The 24290-nt window shown below is 44.7% G+C and overlaps 1 protein-coding gene and 1 pseudogene across 1 annotated transcript in view; both read right to left on the bottom strand.

Moving 5' to 3' along the window:
- Positions 1-1722: 1722 nt before the first annotated feature.
- Positions 1723-24290, bottom strand: part of LOC126249287 (uncharacterized MFS-type transporter C09D4.1-like) — a 96658-nt gene continuing 74090 nt past the window's right edge. The window contains exon 7 of the mRNA XM_049950942.1: positions 1723-2011. Coding sequence (XP_049806899.1) covers positions 1723-2011 — 289 coding nt within the window. The remainder of the gene's footprint in view (positions 2012-24290) is intronic.
- On the bottom strand, positions 21182-21299 carry LOC126249902 (5S ribosomal RNA; annotated as a pseudogene).

Raw genomic sequence — 24290 nt, forward strand, 5'->3', positions numbered from 1 at the left:
GACTGGCGTTGCCTGCTGAAACGTTGTTGTGATGCCTCGTGTAAGGAGGAGAAATGCGTACCATCACGTTTCCGACTTTGATAAAGGTCGGATTGTAGCCTATCACGATTGCGGTTTATCGTATCGCGACATTGCTGCTCGCGATGGTCGAGATGCAATGACTGTTAGCAGAATATGGAATCGGTGGGTTCAGGAGGGTAATACGGAACGCCGTTCTGGATCCCAACGACCTCGTATCACTAGCAGTCGAGATGACAGGCATCTTATCCGCATGGCTGTAACGGATCGTGCAGCCACGTCTCGATCCCTGAGTCAAAAGATGGGGACGTTTGCAAGACAACAATCATCTGAACGAACAGTTCGACGACGTTTGCAGCAGCATGGACTATCAGCTCGAAGACCATGGCTGCGGTTACCCTTGACGCTGCATCACAGACAGGAGCGCCTGCGATGGTGTACTCAACGACGAACCTGGGTGCATGAATAGCAAAACGTCATTTTTTCGGATGAATCCAGGTTCTGTTTACAGCATCATGATGGTCGCATCCGTGTTTGGCGACATCGTGGTGTACGCACCTTTCGAAGCGTGTATTCGTCATCGCCATCCTGGCGTATCACCCGGCGTGATGGTATAGGGTGCCATTGGTTACACGTCTCGGTCACCTCTTGTTCGCATTGACGGCACTTTGAACAGTGGACGTTACATTTCAGATGTGTTAGGACCCGTGGCTCTACCCTTCATTCGATCCCTGCGAAACCCTACATTTCAGCAGGGTGATGCACGACCGCTAGTTGCAAGTCCTGTACTGGCCTTTCTGGATACAGAAAATGTTCGACTGCTGCCCTGGCCAGCACATTCTCCAGATCTCTCACCAATTAAAAACGTCTGGTCAATGGTGGCTGAGCAACTGGCTCGTCACAATACGCCGGTCACTACTCTTGATGAACTGTGGTATCATGTTGAAGATGCATGGGCAGCTGTACTTGTACACGCCATCCAAGCTGTGTTTGACTCAATGCCCAGGCGTATCAAGGCCGTTATTACGGTCAGAGGCGGTTGTTCTGGGTACTGATTTCTCAGGATCTATGAACCCAAATTGCGTGAAAATGTAATCACAAGGGCCGGCCGCGGTGGTCTCGCGGTTCTAGGCGTGCAGTCCGGAACCGTGCGACTGCTACGGTCGCAGGTTCGAATCCTGCCTCGGGCATGGATGTGTGTGATGTCCTTAGGTTAGTTAGGTTTAAGTAGTTCTAAGTTCTAGGGGACTGATGACCACAGCAGTTGAGTCCCATAGTGCTCAGAGCCATTTGAGCCATTTGTAATCACATGTCAGTTCTAGTATAATATATTTGTCCAATGAATGCCCGTTTATCATCTGCATTTCTGCTTGGTGTAGCAATTTTAATGTCCAGTAGTGTGCCATTCCGCGTCCAAAGTCTGTCAATTACCGTCGTGCGGCCATAATCACGTCAGAAATCTTTTCACATGAATCACCTGAGATCAAAAGCCCCGCCCATGCACTGCCCTTTTGTACCTTGTGTACGTGATACTACCACCATCTATGTGCTTATCGCTGTCCGACGATTTTTGTCACCTCAGTGCACAGGACATAGGATATTGTTGCCAATTACTGCTCTGCATTCAGATGCACCACTGCCACGAGGGTACGAGAGGTATTTATAGCGCGAAGGAGGAGACAGTACGCTGTAGGGTGTGAGCATTTATTGAACGAGCGTGGTCGGCGCCCCGTGCTGGTAGGCGCGCGTGCGGCGCAGGTCCGGGCGGACGCAGGCGGTGAGCAGCAGCCCGGCGGCGAGCTGTGCGCAGAGCGCGGCGTGCGCCCAGCCGTGGCCCGCCGCCTCCAGCAGCCAGCCGTGCAGCAGCGTGACGGGCACGCCCGCGCTCTGACCCGCCGCCGTCAGAAACGCCGCCGACACGCTCTCTGGCTCGGGGTACGTCAGCTCCGCTGCAAACTCCATCGCCACCGGGATGAACCCTCCGGACGCCAACCTGCACACACACTCGTCTTACATCAAGGAGTTCCTATACGTAAAAAAAAAAAAAAAAAAAAAAAAAAAAAAAAAAAAAAAAAAAAAAAGGTCAAATTGTTCTGAGCACTATGGGACTTAATATCTATGGTCATCAGTCCCCTAGAACTTAGAACTACTTAAACCTAACTAACCTAAGGACATCACACAACACCCAGCCATCACGAGGCAGAGAAATCTATACGTACAGATTCCAGATCTACATCTACACGGTTACTCTGCAATTCACACTTATTCATCGAAATAAGTGTCCAAGGAATAGAGAAGTAGCTGGAATCGCTCAACAGAGGAAAGTCCACTGGACCTGACGGGATACCAATTCGATTCTACACAGAGTACGCGAAAGAACTTGCCCCCCTTCTAACAGCCGTGTACCGCAAGTCTCTAGAACGGGGCCGGCCAGAAATTCTGCACGCGTGCGGTGCTCTTGCACATGTGCAACTTCCGGGTCACAGCGTGCACGCCGCAGCCGTCAGCGTTCATGTAGTGCATGTTTCTACGCACAGATGTCGCTCCTCTGTTACACAAAGTGCGTTATCGACACCTCGTATGTATATCACAACCTAGGCTGTATCTGTAAGATCTGTTGCTTCATCGAGTGCAACAGAGAAAGCAACAAAGTATTTAGCCTTATTTATTAGCTGACTGTGCAGATCGCGGGCCATAGCACTGATACGTCTTGTCACTGTTTGTTTGGATAGACTGATTTCTTGAAACCTGCTAACGTTCGTGGGACACACAAGTTCTGCAGCATCAATCGGACACCCTTTCACAAACTCCCCTTCGTAAAATGGTTTCCCAGATTGTGCAATTCTTAATGCGATTTTAAAACTTGCTCACAGTGAAGATTTAGTGTGGTTGTCATTCTGGAAAACTGAAAACAGTACATTGTAAAGCGTACATTAAAAGAGACATAAATGTAACACAAGAAACTAAGAGTTCAAGAAGTATCACTTACATTGACGTACAGTAAAATCGAGTTGATGTGTCTCATCCATTTTCTTAAGGACATTTAATTTTGCTTGCCGTTCTTCACTGTTGAGTACACTACACTCGCCTTTGTGATATGTATTGTAGTGTCTTTCAATTGAAAACTTACGCTGGCCGCCTATTATTCGGCACAGCAAACACTGTGAGTTTTCACCAACGGCTACAAAAAACAATTGCAGTTCCCAGCCATTTTTAAACGACTGAGTACATAGATCTCCCGTCCTTTGCTTTTTCACAGTGCTTGCCGTTTCTCAGTACTTCTGTGTTAAGGTTACGGTCACCAGGGGTAAACGAGACTGGATATGTTGCGCTCTTGCTTGTACCACAGGGAAGTGGAGCCGCCGCCGTTCATTTGGGACACATGTCTACTAACAGATGTCGCTGTCACTCGCTGACGCACAAGTGCGCATATGTGCAGCACTTCCGCACGTCTGCACACTGTGCAGCGTTTGGCCGGCCCTGCTCTAGAGGAACGGATAGTTCCAAATGATTGGAAAAGAGCGCAGGTAGTTCCAGTCTTCAAGAAGGGTCGTCGAGCAGATGCACAAAACTATAGACCTATATCTCTGACGTCGATCTGTTGTAAAATTTTAGAACATGTTTTTTGCTCGAGTATCATGTCGTTTTTGGAAACCCAGAATCTACTCTGTAGGAATCAACATAGGTTCCGGAAACAGCGATCGTGTGAGACCCAACTCGCTTTATTTGTTCATGAGACCCAGAAAATATTAGATACAGGCTCCCAGGTAGATGCTATTTTCCTTGACTTCCGGAAGGCGTTCGATACAGTTCCGCACTGTCGCCTGATAAACAAAGTAAGAGCCTACGGAATATCAGTCCAGCTGTGTGGCTGGATTGAAGAGTTTTTAGCAAACAGAACACAGCATGTTGTTATCAATGGAGAGACGTCTACAGACGTTAAAGTAACCTCTGGCGTGCCACAGGGGAGTGTTATGGGACCATTGCTTTTCACAATATATATAAATGACCTAGTAGATAGTGTCGGAAGTTCCATGCGGCTTTTCGCGGATGATGCTGTAGTATACAGAGAAGTTGCAGCATTAGAAAATTGTAGCGAAATGCAGGAAGATTTGCAGCGGATAGGCACTTGGTGCAGGGAGTGGCAACTGACCCTTAACATAGACAAATGTAATGTATTGCGAATACATAGAAAGAAGAATCCTTTATTGTATGATTATATGACAGCGGAACAAACACTGGTAGCAGTTACTTCTGTAAAATATCTGGGAGTATGCGTGCGGAACGATTTGAAGTGGAATGATCATATAAAATTAATTGTTGGTAAGGCGGGTACCAGGTTGAGATTCATTGCGCGAGTCCTTAGAAAATGTAGTCCATCAACAAAGGAGGTGGCTTACAAGACACTCGTTCGACCTATACTTGAGTATTGCTCATTAGTGTGGGATCCGTACCAGATCGGGTTGACGGAGGAGATAGAGAAGATCCAAAGAAGAGCGGCGCGTTTCGTCACAGGGTTATTTGGTAACCGTGATAGCGTTACGGAGATGTTTAGCAAACTCAAGTGGCAGACTCTGCAAGAGAGGCGCTCTGCATCGCGGTGTAGCTTGCTCGCCAGGTTTCGAGAGGGTGCATTTCTGGATGAGGTATCGAATATATTGCTTCCCCCTACTTATACTTCCCGAGGAGATCACTAATGTAAAATTAGAGAGATTCGAGCGCGCACGGAGGCTTTCAGACAGTCGTTCTTCCCGCGAACCATACGCGACTGGAACAGAAAAGGGAGGTAGTGACAGTGGCACGTAAAGTGCCCTCCGCCACACACCGTTGGGTGGCTTGCGGAGTATAAATGTAGATGTAGATGTGGAAGTGCCTGGCAAAGGGTTCATCGAACCATTTTCATACTGCTTCTGTACGATACCACTCTCGAATGGCTCATGGGAAAAAGGAACACCTAAATCTTTCCGTTCGAGATCTGATTTCTCTTATTTTATTATGATGATCATTTCTCCCTACGTAGGTGGGTATCAACAAAATATTTGCGCATTCGGAAGAGAAAGTTGGTGATTGAAATTTCCTAAGTAGATCTCACCGCAAAGTAATCCGTCTTTGTTTCAGGGACTGCCACCCCAACTCGCGTATCGTATCAGTGACACACTCACCCCTATTGCGCCATAACACGAAACGATCTGCCATTCTTTGCACTTTTTCGATGTCCTCCTTCAATCCTGCCTGGTAAGGATCCCATACCGCGCAGCAATATTCCAGCAGAGGACCGTCAAGTGTAATGTAAGCTGTCTTTTTAGTGGGTTTGTCGCATCTTCTAAGCGTTCTGCCAACGAAACGCAGTCTTTGTTTCGCCTTCCCGACAATATTATCTATGTGGTCTCTCCAATTTAAGTTGCTCGTAATTGTAATTCCTAGCTATTTAGTCGAATTGACAGTCCTTAGATTTGTGCGATTTATCGTATACCCAAAATTTATCGGATTTCTTTTAGTACCCATGTAGATGACCTCGCACTTTTCTTTGTTTAGTGCCAATTGCCACTTTTCGCACCTTACAGAAATTCTCTCTAGATCATTTTGTAATTGGCATTGATCGTCTGATGTTTTTACTAGATGGTAAATTACAGCGTCATCTGGAAACACTCTAAGGGGGCTGCTCAGATTATCACCTAGATCATTTATATCAATCAGGAACAGCAGAGGGTCTATGACACTATCTTGCGGAGCGCCAGATATCACTTCTGTTCTACTCGATGATTTATCGTCTGTCATTACCAACTGTGACCTCTGTGAGAGAAAATCACACAACTGAGACGATACTCCATGTGCACGCAATATGATTAGTAGTCGCTTGTGAGGAACGGTATCAAAAGCCTTCTGGAAATCTAGGAGTATGGAATCGATCTGAGATCCCTTGTCTACAGCACTCATTACTTCATGGTGATAAAGAGCTATCTGTGATGCAGAAGAACGATATTTTCTGAATTCGTGTTGGTTATGTATCAATAAGTCATTTTCTTCAAGGTGATTCATAATGTTCGAGTACAGTATATGCTCCAAAATCCTACTGCAAATTGAGATCAGTGATATGGGTCTGTAATTCAATGGGTTACTCCTATTTCCTTTCTTGAATATTGGTGTGACCTGTGCTACTTTCCAGTTTTTAGGAACAGACCTTTCGTCAAGTGCTAAGAAAGGCGCTTTTGTGTCTGCATACTCTGAGAGGAACCTGATTGGTATACCATCTGGACCGGAAGACTTGCCTTTCTTATGTGAATTGAGTTGTTTTGCAACACCTAAGATATCTACTTTTATGTCACTCATGCTAACAGCTGTTTTGGTTTCGAATTCTGGAATATTTACTTCGTCTTCTTTGGTGAAGGAATTACGGAAAACTGTATTTAGTAACTCCGCTTTAGTGGCACCATCATCGCTAACATTTCCATCGCTATCGCGCAGTGACGGTATTGACTGTTTTTTTGCCACTGGTGTAGTTTACTTATGACCAGAATCTCTTTGGGTTTTCTACCATATTTGAGACAATGTTTCATTGTGGAAACTATTAAAAACATCTCGCATTGACGTCCGCACTAAATTTCGAGCTTCCGTGAAACTTAGCCAGTCTTAGGGATTTTGCGTTCTTCTGAATTTGGCATGCTTTATTCGTTTCTTCTGCAACAATGTTCTGACGTGTTTTGTGTACCATGGTGGATCAGTCCCGTCTCTTATTATCTTATACGGTACGAATCTATCTATTGCTGTCTACATCTACATGGATACTCCGCAAATCACATTCAAGTGCCTGGCAGAGGGTTCATCGAACCACCTTCACAACTCTCTATTATTCCAATTTCATATAGTGCGCGGAATTGATTCAGAAAGAACAGAAACAACAAGTTTACTATTATCAGTCACAATTTATTTATAACCACAAACCGTTTCGAAGGTTTAAACCTCCATCATCAGGTGAATGTACATATGTTAGTATGACATATGTATGTGTTGTGTTACGATTTTGGAATAACTGTCTAGTACAGAAACAGGAGCACTATTTCAGAACATGGTTTTGGGGAAATTTTTGACTAAAATGTAAGCTTATATCGAAAGTTGAAAATAAAACAAGTAAACCAGAGTACTTCCAGCGGTCACAGGCTCTTTTCTCTGCCGTAACACATCACATGTAAACTGTCAAATTTTGTTTACAAATTATTTTGCTAACAAAATATGACACTTCACATGTGATGTGTTAGTCAGAGAAACGAGTCTGTGACCACTAGAGGTATTCTATTTTCGTCTTTAGATATAAGCTTAGAGTTTAGTCAAAAACCTCTCCAAAACCATGTTGTGAAATACTGCTTCTGTTTCTTCACTAGACAGTGCCACAAGTTACCCCAAAATCGTAACAACACACTCATATATCATACTAACACAGGTAAATCCATCTGATGATGGAGGTTTAAACCTTCGAAACGCGTTGCGGATATAAATAAACAGTGACTGGTAATGGTGAAATTGTTGTTTCATTCGATGTCAATAACAGTCACGGTAAAGCCTAACCTAAAATGTTCCCATTTAAAGAAAGAACAGATTTCAATTGTTTCTTGCAGACAAACTGTGAAAGATAGAAACACATTGCGCATGTCACTGGATAGTGAAAGGTTCAAAGTTTTATGTTCTCACAGACACTATACCATACACTCAATGTGATCACCGTGAGTTGCTAGAGAAACATCGAAACGGTAGTCCATTTCATTCCACACCCAAATCAACAGGTCCTGTTAATTGAATCGACAGCTTCAACAATTCGATTTCTCAGATCTTGAAGTGTAGCTGCCATAGAAGGGACAAAGACTCTATCTTTTATGTAGCCCTGCAAAAAAAAATTGCAAGGTGTGAGGACTGGTGAAGTGGGAGGCCAAAAACATTGAACAAGATCTTGTTGTGCACCTCTTCCAATACAACATTGTGGGATGGTGTTGTTAAGATAACACTGCACCTCAAGTTGAAAGTAAGGTGGGGCGCCCTCGTGCATAATAATGAAGTCACTGGAATATTCGTGAATTTGAGGAATCAATCAATTTTGCAGCATATGCAGTGTGACATCCCTGTCATTGTTTCCTCCGCAAAAAAGAAAGGTCCAAAAACTTAGTGAAGAGAAACGACACAAAACACATTCAGTTTCGGTAGGTCATGTTTGACGACGGCGACAGGATTTTGTGACCGTCAAATTCTTACATTGTGGCCCAGAAGTGTCAAGAGATAGATGGTGGTCATTTTCAACATCTGCTGTTGTCAGGTTACTACCGTACTTCCTTTCCTCTGCCGTGTTCCTTTGTGCCCTGGAACTCTGTTCTCCAGGCCACTTCTATTGGCCCCTCCTTCTAGTTTGTCTGTGGTAAACAACTGAAATCTGTGTTTTCTTTTTGAATTACCCTGTACTAACTATAACCGAACAGTGGCCGTGTAGGAACATCACAAATGGAGTGAGGCAGCTAAAACCACCCCAAATAAGCACACTAGACAAAAAACTATTCCTCTCCTCCCCCCCCCCCCCCCTCAACCGCAAGCACCCCAGAAGGCATCATGCCAATACTGTGTTACTGTATAATACGTAAAGTCGGGACATTGACCTCAAATTGAGGAGGAAAAAAGTCCACAAGGTTCTTACAGTATGCCATAACTAGTTGAAGCTACTCACTGATGACTAGATCCCGTGTAGCTACCGTATTTCTGGATTGTTGATTGCAACGTTTCACCCGCTGTAATCCGAGGCATTTTCTATGAGATTCAGATCCAGTTATTTAGTGGGCCAATGGCGGTGTGATAACGTGCCTGAATGTTCACCAAACATCGAACGTATGCATGCAGTAGTGTGAACATGGCTGTTGTCATCGTGGAAGATAGGAGTGTTCTCAGCATACTCTTCATGAAACTTTGGAATAAAAGGCAATACTTAGTAATCAAAAATGTTTAAATAAATACCCCGGTTAATGTTCAAGGTGATCTGAATGAGAACTCATGATATGATGAACACACAAAACCATCACAGAACCGTCTCCTGCCTAAACTACATCCTCTGCATCACGTTCTTCCAAATGTGCACCACTAGACGGTACCCTGTGTGTGCTCGCCAGAGAGCTTCGCGGGCATGCGCAGGTTGTATAGGCTGCCCACTAGAGGAAAAAAATTCGTGTAGTTGCGAATTGTTGTACAGCAGTAGGGGAAGTGTACTGAACAACACACTAAAATTCCTCACTGGTGAAGTGAAATTGGGGGGGAGAGGCTCTTGTAAAGATCACTTCTTTATGTTTTTCTTGAATATCTCTAAAGTGGCGGTTTCTATCGAAAATGTTTCCCAGTACTGAATTAAAATGCATCAAACGTCCTACAGAAAAGGTCCTCTTCATTTTTCGTTAGAACTAATATTTCCCAGGAAGGAGGTGTTGGAAAAATCGCAGATTATTGAAAGTAGTGTTTTAATGGTACAAAATTGATGTGTAATGGTAAATGAACTAGATTAAAAACAAATGTTAAATCTGTAGGATAACCGTATTAAGGGATAAATTCTGGGGTGGAGGTTAGAAGCATGACGGCAGGTACCGTAGGTCGCCAGATAGTGTTCATGCACTTCCCTCCTCCTTAAGTCTGAAAACTGAACAGCGAGCAGGACCGGCCGAGGTGGCCGAGCGGTTCTAGGCGCTACAGTCTGGAACCGCGCGACCCCTACGGTTGCAGATTCGAATCCTGCCTCGGGCATGGTTGTGTGTGATGTCCTTAGGTTAGTTAGGTTTACGTAGTTCTAAGTTCTAGGGGACTCATGACCTTAGAAGTTAAGTCCCAAAGTGCTCAGAGCCATTTGAGCCACCGAGCAGGCGATTCCCCATTCTGTCAACCTCACTACATAACCAAAAGCAGCTGCAAGATATTTCACATTTCCGCAGCTCGCCTTATGAATCACTAGTGACTGAATGTACAGACATGCCCAAGTCTGTTTATTTTACACAATGTGCTTCAACACGGTATGGAATAAATATATTAATTACTAATAACACTAACGTAATAAACGCATAAGCACATAATCTACGTAAATCTCCCCACACTGTTCTACACTGTTAGAGGGGAAACTGATTCTTAGTCATGTTGTATGGCAGCATTTCTCGTCCATTTTTCTCATGTAGACAAAATAACTTCACTGAACTAGTGTTTACATAGTTGAGTTATTTTCAGCTTATTAAGTGAGTATTTATTTGCCATTGTTACATGAGCCATTATGTTAAAAAGCTCCACAGCAGGAGCTATCAGCTGCCTGCCAGATTTAAGAACTTCTGTAGTGTAATGTGTTGGCAAAATGTATTTAACAATGTTGATTTCATTGACTCCACTATCAATGGCTGGAATATTTTTCGCAGAATGAGGGGTAGAAAATGCATCACCCCAACATCTGAAGGCGGACCATTGGCTCGCTCTGTAACAGGAGCAGGTTGCCTTGAAAACGAAGGGGACCTTTTTTGTAGAATACTTAAGGCACTACAATTTAGTAGTGGGAAATATTTTCACTAAAAGCCGAAGGTTTCGAGATATTCTAGAAAAACATAGAAACTAAACTTGTAGTGACATCCCCCCCCCCCCCCCCCAACCCCTCAGCTTGATGCTCACAACCCACTGTTGAAGATTTTTAGTATATTGTTCATGACACAAATGTTTTATTGAAGATGATTCTTATAGTTGCAGGATAGATGATAGTTGAAACTAGCCGCATGGGAAGTTGCTCCCCAAACTGACATTCCGTTCTGTACATTGTACAGGAGCATGTCTATGAAGGCATCACCCTCTGTCAGGGGTACAATATTGCTCTACATCTAGCGCTTATGTTCGCTCGAATTTCCCGGCGCTTGCTGTTTCGAAGCACTTATAAGGGCTTGGAAAGAAGTATGGCAACATCAAAAGCGCAAAACGTTACCATGCCTGTTAAGGTCTAGGAAACCTGCTGGCATTCGAAACAATTTTTAGCTGACTCGGAATGAATATATACAGATTCTGTATGGTTTTCAAATGAATCATATACTACTCCTCCTGCAAAATAGTGGCAAGATCAGGTAATAATGATGGAGGTGGATAGCTATCACGTCACCTTTTCTCCAAAGTAGACTAAGAAGGTTCAAAATATTGGGTCCTGTGACTGTGTGGTTGGGGGAGATGCGACAGTTCATCCTCGCGCTGACAAAACCAGTCCCTGACGATGCCAGCTGTGTGACCGGGAGCCCTGTCGTCTTGAAAAATAGCATCATCAATAGTGAACAAACATTTTACCTTTGGATGGACATGATCGGGCAAAATGGTCACATGATGCTTGGTAGTAAAGCGACCGCAAAGAGTATTCATAGTGCCGTTGGAAAACCACAATATGGCTACTCAAATCATCACCGAATCCCCTCCACGTTTCACTTTTGGGATGTAAACAGTGTGAAGTAAGAGTCATCCTACCAAATTGCTTTCTTCCATTGCTCCACAGATCACGTTTTATGTCTTCATCATCATATTTGCCTGTTGCGGACATTTGCATCGCTACTGAGTGCTTTTGGAATTCGGCTTGCCCTTTAATACCGTGGTTATGGAGATCCCTTCGTATTGTTTTGGTGCTCACAGGGTTCGTGAGTGCAACATTCAGTTCTGCACTGACTTTTTAAATTGTCGTCCTCTTATTTTTGTCATAATCCTCTTGAATGACCGTTCGTCACGATCATACACTTTCCTCCGCGTTGTGCGTTACGGTGCCTCTTGAAAGCCCAAACACTTCTGCTCCCTTGTTTATGGAAGGACCCATCATACGAACATCAACAATTAGCCGATTTTCTAATTCACGTAGTTCCGACATAACGCACTCACAACTACGGAGAACATTATGCTGACCACGACTGCCACTTGGAACGTACTGATACACTGCACAGCTGCTGCATTTATGGTCAAGCATGGACTTCTCGCGGTTTTCCCATATTTTTGTCTAACCGTGTAGTTCCACAGAAATACAGCAGATACCCTCGTTGTGGTAAAGGAACGTAAGTCACCTAATATAAGCAAGTCTTCCAGCTAAGAGTGTATACCAATTACGCTTCTTCCAGTGTGTGGTGAAGAAATCGAGCGGTCTTTACCAATCATGAACAACTGCTTGTTCGACGAAAGATCCGTACCTAAAGACTGGAAAGTTGCGTCGGCCACACCGTGTTAGAACATTGTTGAAAAATGGTTCAAATGGCTCCAAGTACTATGCGACTTAACATCTGAGGTCATCAGTCCCCTAGACTTAGAACTACTTAAACCTAAATAACCTAAGGACGTCACACACATCGATTCTCAAGGCAGGATTCGAGCTTGCGACCGTAGCAGCAGCGCGGTTCCGGACTGAAGCGCCTAGAACCGTTCGGCCAAAGTGGCCGGCTAGAACATTGTGAAATGCCTCGAAGAAAATTACCTATTGTTTCATAGCCAGCAAGGATTCAGAAATTATCGTTCTTTTGAAATACAAATGGCTGTGCGTTCATACTATGTAATGGAAATGAGCATTTGGCGTCATTGGCCTGGAGGCCCCTTGCGGGGGAGGTCCGGCCGCCTTGGTGCAGGTCTTATTACATTCGACGCCACATTGGGCGACCTGCGCGCCGAATGGGGATGAAATGATGATGAAGACAACACAACACCCAGTCCCTGAGCGGAGAAAATCTCCGACCCAGCCGGGAATCGCACTCGGGCCCATAGGACGGCAATCCGTCACGCTGACCAGTCAGCTATCGGGGCGGATACACTATGTAATGAGTGCTATCGACAAAGGATGTCAACTTGATTTCGTATTGTGACTGTATATATCTATAAGAATGACTGAAAACTTAAAAAGACAGACACGGCTATGCGTGCGCATCTTCTTGCGACCTGAGGAACAGGCGGCTGGGCTACAGTATGTTTTGACAATCACGGAGGCGTGCGGACCTTCTTGGGCTGAGATCATAGAGGCCGCGCGAGTATCGAGTAGGGATGGGAAAAACGACCGGTTAAAACCGATACCGGTATTTTAGTTCTGAATAACCGGTATTTTTCGATATTTGTTTCGTCTATGTTATAACAGGACTTTTCATGTTTTACTAAAACAAAAAAAAAAAAAACAAAAAATGGTTCAAATGGCTCTTAGCACTATGGGACTTAACATCTGATGTCATCAGTCTCCTATGACTTAGAACTGCTTAAACCTAACGACATCACACACATCCATGCCCGAGGCAGGATTTGAACCTGCGACCGTATCTGTCGCGCGGTTCCGGACTAAACCGCCTAGAACCGCTCGGCCACCGCGGCCGGATTTTACTAACAGCCGAGTAAAAAATCCTGCGTACCAATTTATCATAGCAGCAGTGTGAAAATTTTTGGTTTTACAATACAACTCTTATAAAAGCCACTAACATTTATTTGTAAAACTTCCATTTCTTTGAAATATTAGGTTATTACAGAAATTGGGAAAATCCATGAACTCTATTTAAATAACAATGCCTGCAGTTAGAAAATAGCAACAGATACGTAACTTAAGAAGCGGTGCAGCATTACAGAGACAATAACGTACCTGTTGCCGTGTGGCGTGATCGGTTCAGCTTGTACGCACGTACGTGAAACGTGGAAGAGTTGCCTCCTACATTTCTATGCGGTAGTTTCTCGCTTTCGTCTTCGGCTCAGATATTAGTTGTATTGCAGAATGATACCATTTTACGAAGTGCGGTAGCAATGTGCTTCATTTGCTTTGAAAGATTATAAAGAGGAGGAGGCACAACAGACTTGCGATATCATATAAGGAGAAAAAATCCACAGTCTTCCTAAGAAGTGAAGGTAAATTTGATCGATATGTCTATAATTCCGTTGACGTGCTTTAAACTTGAGGTAATAACTGAACCCCTAATTTTGTGGTTATTTCAGGGTGAAAAACTGATACCATACAAAAGAGACGCTGCAGGGAGGCAATCATATAGTGATCTTTCGCTGTTGATGTCATTAGGCTCGTCTCCTTCACCTTCACAATCTTTGCTGCAGACCATGAAATCGATTTCTGCTGCCCCTCAATCTCATATCGATCGTGAACTCCTACGCCTTCACCTTCATTATAATTTTTCAATGTTTGTTGGAAATTTATGTTTATCACTGCAAGTGAAGACAATAAAAGACCGAAAATCTATTATTTCGGAAACCGGTTATTTTCAGTGGTTTTAAGGGTCAAGTTAAACTTCTGCATCTACATCCACATCTACATGGATACTCTGAAAATCACATTTAAGTGAGTGGCAGAGGGCTCATCGAACCACCTTCACAATTCTCTATTATCCGAATCTCGTATAGCATGCGGAAAGAACGAACACCTATATCTTCTCGTACGAGCTCTGATTGCCCTTATTTTATCATGGTGATCATTTTTCCCTCTGTAGTTCAGGTTCAGTGTCAACAAAATATTTTCGCATTCGGAGGAGAAAGTTAGTTGTTGAAATTTCGTGAGATGATTCCGCTGCCACGAAAAAAACCTTTGATTTAATGATGTCAGTAGCAGGGCAAGGATGGAGTCACACTACTCTGCATTGTTGCCAAATTTATTAAAGCTGGTGGGCCCAAGATGGCAGCGATAGATGTGGCAATGTCGCAGTGACGTCATGGCTGGAAGTTCAAATTTTGGCGGGAAAATAGGTCAATTGGGCTACCTCCACTAACCTAACCCTTCCCCTTACCTCCCCACTCCCTTATCTTCGCCGGCCGTGGGGGCCGAGCGGTTCTAGGCGCTTCAGTCCGGAACCACGCGGCTGCTACGGTCGCAGGTTCGAATCCTGCCTCAGGCATGGATGTGTGTGATGTCCTTAGGTTAGTTAGGTTTAAGTAGTTCTAAGACTATTGGACTGATGACCTCAGATGTTAAGTCCAATAGTGCTCAGAGCCATTTTTCCCCTCTCTTCACCCCTCTCACAAAGAAAATGGCGGGAAGTTCAATTTTGGTAGGAAAAAAATGTCAACTGGGCCACCACCACTAAACTAAGAAAATGGCGGGGAAAATGCCACCCCAGCTACCTCCAATAACCTAAGTCATCCGACCACCACCTCTTCCTTGGAACTGGAGGGAAAACGACACAGCCTGTGCTGGATAGGATGGACATAATTCTTTCCTTTGCATGCAGTGATTATTTAAACAGTTTTAGTTGTCACAGGCAGTTGCTCCATTCAGTATGCTCACCATTAGGTCCAGAGACCAACTGAGCTAGTACCCAGTACTGCCACCAGAGGGCGCTGTCATCCAATGGGGTCTGGGGAAAAATGGCAGGCAAAGGAATGAGTCGGCGTCCAGCTGATGGAGAGAGGAAGAAATGTACCTTATTTATTTTGGAACAATTTATTATTGGATGGAATTCACTTACTTCATTTAATACATAGATACATAATACTCGCTCTGATATGCTTGGGGTCACACTACATTGCCTACAGACCTACAAACTACTCGTATATCACCGAAATAATGCAGTACAATGACGTACAGACACGAAAACAACTCGTAAATTGTCAAAATAATGCTTGTAAACCATTATACAAATACGTTTACTAATTGAAAACTGTCGAAATAATGCAGTGCACAAACACTCATTGCATGTAAAAACGCTTTCAGTATTCTGCACTTAACCTGCTATTCTGCTCCATTTCACCAACCTACCCACCCCATCCCCTTAACTACTGCACCACCAACACCACGTTGATACAACAAATTTATGCAGATTAATTAAAACGCTATCCTTCACATGTGTGGGGTAGCTTCTTTATTTACTAGTATCCTATTGGTGGGGGAAATTGATGGAATATAGCTTAAACAAAAGATAACTAATAAAAGACATCCGGCCACCCAACGCCCGACGGTAGACGCCGACGCTGCCAACTCTGCACACGTGCTTTGCAGGGCCAGTCAGATACGAGTCACTGTCGGAGAGATGAATGATGAAGCATGAGCCACCGCTCTCACGCCGCTACCGCCTGCAGCCAGCAGATGAAAGGCAAGTCTTTTTACAGGTTCACAGTTAGAGTTCTTCGAGTGTTATACTCATGTCTCATGTCTATGTAAATAACAGCCAAGTTCCCCTCTGGACGTGCTATATAAATATTTTGCAATGCTTCCCAAAATAATACCGGATGGATTCTCCCTGGCGATCCTGATGGGACACCCAGTCCCACGTGCAAGATATATTGGGCTGTGCGTTTATGTTTACCGTTGCCACACCGATGATGCAGAGCCTTTGTACCCGCAGTCCAGTGAAGACCTAATTGCCGAGCGACTCATCATCTCAAGCGCAGCTAAAAGGTTGTCAGTGTTATACTGACGTAACAGGTCTATGTAAATAAGAGCGAAGTCTCCCTCTGGATGCGTTACAGAAATCTTCTGCAGTGCTTTCAGAAACTGTTAACGAAAATAGTCCAGAATAAGACCGAATGCATTCTTCCTGGTGTTCCTAACGGCAGAGCCCGTTGATCACATATCAGCCCTTCACGGAAATCGTAATGAGTCGCAGAAATAATTAATGGTCGCTTTTGTTGTTGTTGTAAGAGTTTTAGTGATGTCTCAGCTTGTCTGCATGGAAATTGTTGCCCTAACAGGAGATGTTTACGAAAATATTTCAGAATAACACCGAATGCATTCTTTCTGATGGTGCTAACGAGACATCCCGCGCTACCCTTCCTGGAAATCGTGATATCTTACTTTCAAAAAACGCATCTGAAACGGTAAACGTTCTCTCCGCTATGTAGAGGCTCCTATGTCCCAGCACAAAGAATGTCTTGTGAATAAATCGAGCATTCTGATTGGCTCTTATTGAATTTACTCCGCCAAGCTACTGCTTCTGCCTGTTTGGAAGCACTGTCTGCCATTTTTTTCTGCAGACGAGACTTTCAGCAGCAAAACTATTTTGTGTATATCGCCATATTGCACTGACAGTTAAACCTTGCAAAAGTGGTCTACACATCGTCAAATGCGGGAAGACACTTCGTCATTTAGACTGCTCTGGCACTGACGATGGAAGCTTGAATATTTCAGCGTTAAACCGATCTACACATACCATATCGATATAATTAACACACAATTCGTATCCTGCGCCATAAAAAATCACCACATCTGCATCCTGCATGTAGCCATCTACCACACGACACTAGTACATATACCGCAAAGACTGTTGTACAAAGGCTGGGTCGGTAGCCCTCGGCACAAAGGCGTCACTGTTTCTGCACCCGACCTGCTTGCTTTCTGCACCAATCCCCAGAATCTGAGATTACAAGAACACATTTATTTTCACATGGATTACCAGAATATCATACCATTTTCGCGATACTTCTCGATATCAAGCGCATAGTAATATCGCTTGCATATCAGTATCGCTTACACAGTATAATTCCGAAGATATAGACTGGAAATTATTTCTCTAGAAACTCAAAACTTTAGCGAGGTTCGGCGCTCTGTAAACTGTTGACTAACTGGAAATGTATCCCGTCTGCAAAGATCTTTACGTGAAAACTCGAAAAAAATAGAGGAAACAGGTATTTCCACTTGTGGATACTGATGTTGGTGATATAATAGATTCCAAACCATCCTTATAATTTACAAAGTCAACTAATGTGTTTCTCATGTGTAGAGAACAAGCAAACGTGTCTTCTACCTGTCTTTCACCTGCTGGATGTGCACACCACAATCGATATTCTCAACCAAAAAAAGGTGAGAAATGTGCAGACGCAGTCGATCGCACAATTTACATGGGAGGGAATAATGTTCCAGAGCAAACACATGTCAATATTGAATCTTCTCAGATTTCCACGGAGAACACACATGATCACAAAGGCTGTCCAACACATACTGAGCATTAGTTCGCGACTCAACCGTCTAGAGAGCGACACAGTTAGGTCAGCTACATTCCTGTACCCCCACTGATCCTTCCATTCGGATGGCTAATGCCGTTAGTGGGAAACATGAATCATTCCCACCACAGGCCACTGGCGCCATGCGCCATGCACCCATAGACAGAACCGTCCCAGGAAACCGGCTACATATATATTCGATCACTGCACTTACAATTAAATATTACCATTGTGGTCTCAATTGGACGACATGCGATAATGAGCGAAATACCATAAACACGTCCTGCTGATGGCAGTGGCTCTGGAAATAGAGGTATCTGTACCATTCTTATGAATTGACATACTTTTCCCTTTCCTATCACAGTATTCCACGTCAAATCCATCCCTTCCTTACAACGTACTCCATTTTCCTGTCGCATCTTGCCTGTAAAATCGAAACTTCTTTTTCATGACTAAGATGGTTCTAAATTAGCGATAGGTGTTTGTGAGGCACTGCAATCCCCATGTATACATCTGCTTGACAGAGGATCTTTCTACAGAGTTAGTGGCGACATGATGTGTAATTTCACATGTCAAATGTCACTGATACACGTTTACCTGTTTCCTTGTAAGAGGTATTCTACGTTAGTAACGATCATTTTATATACGACTGATGTGGGCATAGAATAATATCTGAACGGTAACCGGATGTGAGCAGTGGACGCTGTACATCTCTGGAAAGCTATATTGTGCATGTATCACACAGAGCCAATGTCTTAAAGAAGTTTTTTTTTTCATTTTACAGCTTGTTACCATAGTTGATCGTGGAGAAACCCACAAGAAGGATGTATTTCATGCGCTGCAAATATATATATTACTTGTAGACAGTGCTCCCACACTGGCAGTAGCAGTAATTCGGCGGAGTAAATTCAGTAAGAGCCAATCAGAATGCTCGATTCATTCACAAGACATTCTTTGTGCTGGGACACAGGGGCCTCTACATAGCGGTGAGAACGTTTACCATTTCAGAGGCGTTTGTTGAAAGCAGGACATCACGATTTTCAGGAAGGGTAGCGCGGGATGTCTCGTTAGCACCATCAGAAAGAATGCATTCTGTGTTATTCTGAGCTATTTTCGTAAACATCTCCTGTTAGCGCAACAAATTCCATGCAGACAAGCTCCCACAGCAACAACAACAACAAAAGAGACCATTAACTATTTCTGCGACACTTGACGATTTCCGTAAAGGGCTGATATGTGATCAACGGGCTCTGCCGTTAGGAGCAACAGGAAGAATGCATTCGGTGTTATTCTGGATTATTTTCGTTAACAGTTTCTGAAAGCAGTGCAGAAGATTTCTGTAGCGCATCCAGAGGGAGACTTCGCTCTTATTTACATAGACCTGTAACGTCAATGGCCGGCCGCGGTGGTCTAGCGGTTCTGGCGCTGCAGTCCGGAACCGCGGGACTGCTACGGTCGCAGGTTCGAATCCTGCCTTGGGCATGGGTGTGTGTGATGTCCTTAGGTTAGTTAGGTTTAAGTAGTTCTAAGTTCTAGGGGACTTATGACCTAAGATGTTGAGTCCCATAGTGCTTAGAGCCATTTGAACCATTTTTGTAACGTCAATGTAACACTGACAACTTTTTAGCTGCGCTTGAGTTGGTGAGTCGTTCGACAATTAGGTCTTCGCTGGACTGCGGGTACAAAGGGTATGCATCACTGCGGCAGCAACGTTAAACATGAACGCACAGTCCAACACGTCTTGCCCGTGGGACTGGGTGTCCCGTTAGAATCGCCAGGGAAAATACACCTGGTATTATTCCGGGAAGCTTCCAAAAGATATATATACGGCGTCCAGAGGAGAATTTGTCTGTTATTCATCTGCTGGCTGCAGGTGGTAGCGGTGTGAGAGCGGTGGCTTGTGCCCCGGCGTTTGTCTCTGCTGCGGTGTCTTGCATCTGTCTGGATCTGCAAAGCATGTGTGTGAAGTCAGGGCATTGCCGTCGGGTGGCGGGATGTGTTTTTTATTAGTTATCTTTTGTTTAAACTATATTCCATCGATTTTCCCCACCAATAGGATGCTAGGAAATATGTGAAGGATATCGATTTAGTTAATTTACATAACTAATTTGGGTAATTCTTTTGTCTCAACGTGGTGTTAGCAGTAAAATAGTTAATGGAAGTGGGTGGATGACATGGAGTAGAAAAGCAGGTTACGAGGGAATTTCTGAAAGTAAGGAACAGTCGGTCGCGAAATGGAAAATACAGTGAAAATCTGATGAAGCTTTGCACTGATGCGTTGGGCACTGTGTCTAGTGCGCCCGTCGATCGCATCATGTCGCTCTTTTCAGTTCTGAGCTCACAGTGAGAATGTAAAGACGGCTAGAAATTAGCGTCTCCCGCTATGTATGAGGGCCTGACGGTTGGTTTCGCCTGAAGCTATGCAATCCATATAACATAACTGTCTTGTGGTTCGTTCTACACGACAACTCTCGGCCGCACTCTGCATGGGCAATGACGATGCTCCTGTAGTGTTGTCGATGGGAAGTGTTTGATCACCCACAATACAGCCCGTAATTGGTACCTCTGAGTTTCATCTCGGCTCATATGAACCGCTGGCTATGAAGATAATATTTTGACACAGACAGCGAGCTGCAGTCCAGAGTAGAAAATTGTCGAAAAGCACTGGCGGCTGTCTTCTATAAAGAGGGAATTGAAAAATTGGACAACGCTAAGATAAATGTCTAAGTCTGAGCGGCGACTGTGTAGAGAAGTAGCTGGAATGTGTAGCTAACCGTTGCAAATAAAACAGTTTTGATTTTTACTGTGGTTTCCATTTCGCTACCTATCGTTCCTTACTTTCCGAATAGCCCCCGAATAAGCAAAACACCAAGCGTTTTTACATGCAATGAGTGTTTGTGCCCTGCATTATTTCGACAGTTTACAATTAGTAATCGTGTTTGCAAAGCGTTTTAGAAGCAGTATTTTGACAATTTTATGAGTAGTTTGCAGGTCTGTAGGTTATGTATTGTGACCCCAGGTATGTCAGTGGGAGTATTTTGTAGGTATGTAATAAATGAACTACATGAAATCCATGCCTAAATAAAAAAGCACTCCGTCTTCAGGCCACGAGTGGCCTACGGGGACCATCCGACCGCCGTGTCATACTCGGTGGAGGATGCGGATAGGAGGGTCAGCACACCGCTCTCCCAGTCGTAAGATGGTATTCTTGACCGAAGCCGCTACTATTCGGTCGATTAGCTCCTCAACTGGCACCACGAGGCAACAGCGCATGGCGGCCTGGATGGTCACCCATCCAAGTGCCGACCACGCCCGACAGCGCTTAACTTCGGTGATCTCACGGGAACCGGTTTATCCACTGCGGCCAGGCCGTTGCCCTATGCCTGAATAAGTTGTTCCAAAATAAATAAAGTACACTCCTTCCTCTCTCCATCAGCTGGGCACAGACTGAGTCCTTTTCCCAACATTTTTCCCCAGACCGTTATGGGAGGACAGCGCCCTCTGGTGGCAGTACTGTTACTAGCTCAGTTCGACTCTGGGCCTCATGATAAGCACTCTGGATGGACCTACTGCCTGTGACAACTGAAATTGTTAAAATAAGCACTGCATGCAAAATAAAGACTGTCCTGTCCAGCACAGGCTGAGTCGTTTCCCCGCCCTTTTCTGAGGTTAGTGGAGATGGCCCAATTGACATTTTCCCCCACCAAAGTTTGAACTTCCCGCCACTTTCTTTGGGAGAGGGGGAGAGGAGGGGTGGGGACAGAGTTAGGTTGGTGGAAATAGCCCAATTCACTTATTTTCCCGCCATAATTTGAGCTTCCCGCCATGACCTTATTTCGACGTTCTCACTTCTATCGTCGCTATCTTGGATCCACCATCTTGAATAAATTGGGCAACATTGCAGAGTAGGGCGACGCAACCCTTATCCTGCTACTGATGTCCACCCCAAATGCTGTATCATTTCAGTGACACTCCCTCCCCTATTTCGCGATAATACAAAATGTGCTGCTCTTCTTTGAACAATTTCGATATACTCCATCAATCCTATCTGGTAAGGATCCCACGCGACGCAGCAGTATTCTAAAAGAGGACGACAAGCGTATTGTAGGCACTCTCTTCAGTTGACTTGAGACGAAAAGTACCGGTGTAGCCGAAAACCGGTTGTTTCAGCCATATCCGCCATCTCTAGTAATGCAGTGTCGTCGATAGTTGGCGGGAGTTGTGAGTTTCAGTGACTGGCGGACACTGTGTGTATGAGAAATATCGTGTCCTCACAAGGGAAATCCCCATCGCACCCCCCTCAGATTTAATTATAAGTTGGCACAGTGGATAGGCCTTGAAAAACTGAACACAGATCAATCGAGAAAACAGGAAGAAGTTGTGTGGAACTATGAAAAAAATAAGCAAAATATACAAACTGAGTAGTCCATGCGAAGATAGGCAACATCAAGGATGGTCAGTGTTCAGAAGCGCCGTGGTCCCGTGGTTAGCGTGAGCAACTGCGAATCGAGAGGTCCTTGGTTCAAGTCTTCCTTCGAGCGTAAAACTTTATTTTTTATTTTCAGACAATTATCAAAGTTCAGGCACTAACACATAATCAACATCGCTCTCCAAAATTCCAGGACATGTTCAGATTTGCTTGGACATATGCATTTGACGGTTGATGTCGCCTATCTTCGCATGGACTACTCAGTTTGTATATTTTGCTTGTTTTTTCATAGTTCCACACAACTTCTTCCTGTTTTCTCTATTGATCTGTGTTCAGTTTTTCAAGGCCTATCCACTGTACCAACTTAAAACTAAATCTGAGGGGGGTGTGATGGGGAGGTTCCCTTGTCAGAACAGCGAGCAGGTGAACTCAGGTTCGGCACATGATCGGGAAAAGCCCGCGCGTTTCAGCCGTTGGCGAAAAACGTGGAGGGGGAAACCGCGATGGCTGAACTGAGTGACCAGCATAAATATTAAATCAGACCAAATTCAAGAAAACTTAACCCCACTAGTTATTGAGAAGCTACTAACATAGTTATAAGCTCAAAAATACGACGAGTGCATGGGCGAAAACGTGCCCTCGACCTGAAAAGTAATCCTTAAGTTGGTTGATAGGTTCCCGGGATTTACGCCGGATAATATTGTAGAAACCGCACAATATTTCAGCGAGACAACTGCCCGCCATCTTCAGGTGCTACTGTCGCGTCGCTTTTTTTTTTTTTTTCTTTATTGAATTTCAATTCCCCCCGAAGGGGGCGGGCTGGCAGCAGCTTACTACGCCGCTCTTCAGCCTACAGAATTTGTGTTAAAAAGATGAAGATAAGAAAAAACAACAGTTGGCGAGAAAATCGGCGACTTAAAGGTAAAATGGCAGAAAATTCTAGAACGTAAAACATAAAACACAGGGTTGATGATACAAGAAGCAGAAAAATAGCAGACAGACAGTTAAAAAACACGGCGACAGTCTGGTTTCTGTTCGCAAAATATAAAATGCACACCCAGCGACAGCATGATGTCTGTTCGCATCACTATGGAAAGACGCACAACACCGAACACTCACTTAAACACGGCACTAAAAAGTGGGCACAAACATGACATACCACAGCCGAGAGCGGGTGGGGGGGAAACAGGACAGAAGACGGAGAAATAAAAAAGGGGGGGAAGGAGAGGAAAAGGGAAGGGTGGGAGGGGGGAAAGAAGCCAGTGGAGAATGAGGACCCATAAGAGGGGTGGGGGGTGCTGAGCAGACGGGCCAGGGAGTGGGGAAGGCAGAGGAGGGGAATGCAAAAGGACTCGGGGGGGGGGGAGAAGGGACCTAGGGGGAGGATGGGCGGGGAGAAAACACAGGAGGGAAGGGGGGGAGGGAGAGGGAGCCCAGGGAAAGGACGGAGGAAAGGAGGGGGAGTGAGGATCAGAGTTGATAGGAAGGATAAATGGAGGGAGAGAGGGCATCATCTGGGAGGGGGAGTTGACGGAAGCCACCTTGGGAAAGGAGATGGATCGCGTCGCTGAGAAGCGCGCCAATTTATATGCTGGCTTTCTAGAACAGCGCAGGCGCCAGCGGGGCATAACGTCATCGAAGACCAATCGTAGACAGCGTCGAATATCAGAGTCCTCTGCTGGAGAAACGGGTCGCGGTCTGCGGAAGCGCGCCGCGGCGCGGGAAAATGCGGCCGGGAGCGACGGACCCCGTTCGCGCGTGCGAGGTGTTGGCGCGCGATTTAAGCATCTGCGCTAAGGCTTCCCATCTGCGTTGACTCGGTGCGGTTTCTAATCTGTGGCTGACGATTCCTTAATGCCGCCAAGGCTGGTTCCCAGGCTTTGCTCAGGTGAAACCCCGTGTCTCTGTTTATTAGGTCACTGCTTATACGTATTTCGAC

This window comes from Schistocerca nitens, chromosome 3 (genome assembly GCF_023898315.1).
Source record: "Schistocerca nitens isolate TAMUIC-IGC-003100 chromosome 3, iqSchNite1.1, whole genome shotgun sequence".
Taxonomy (NCBI): domain Eukaryota; kingdom Metazoa; phylum Arthropoda; class Insecta; order Orthoptera; family Acrididae; genus Schistocerca; species Schistocerca nitens.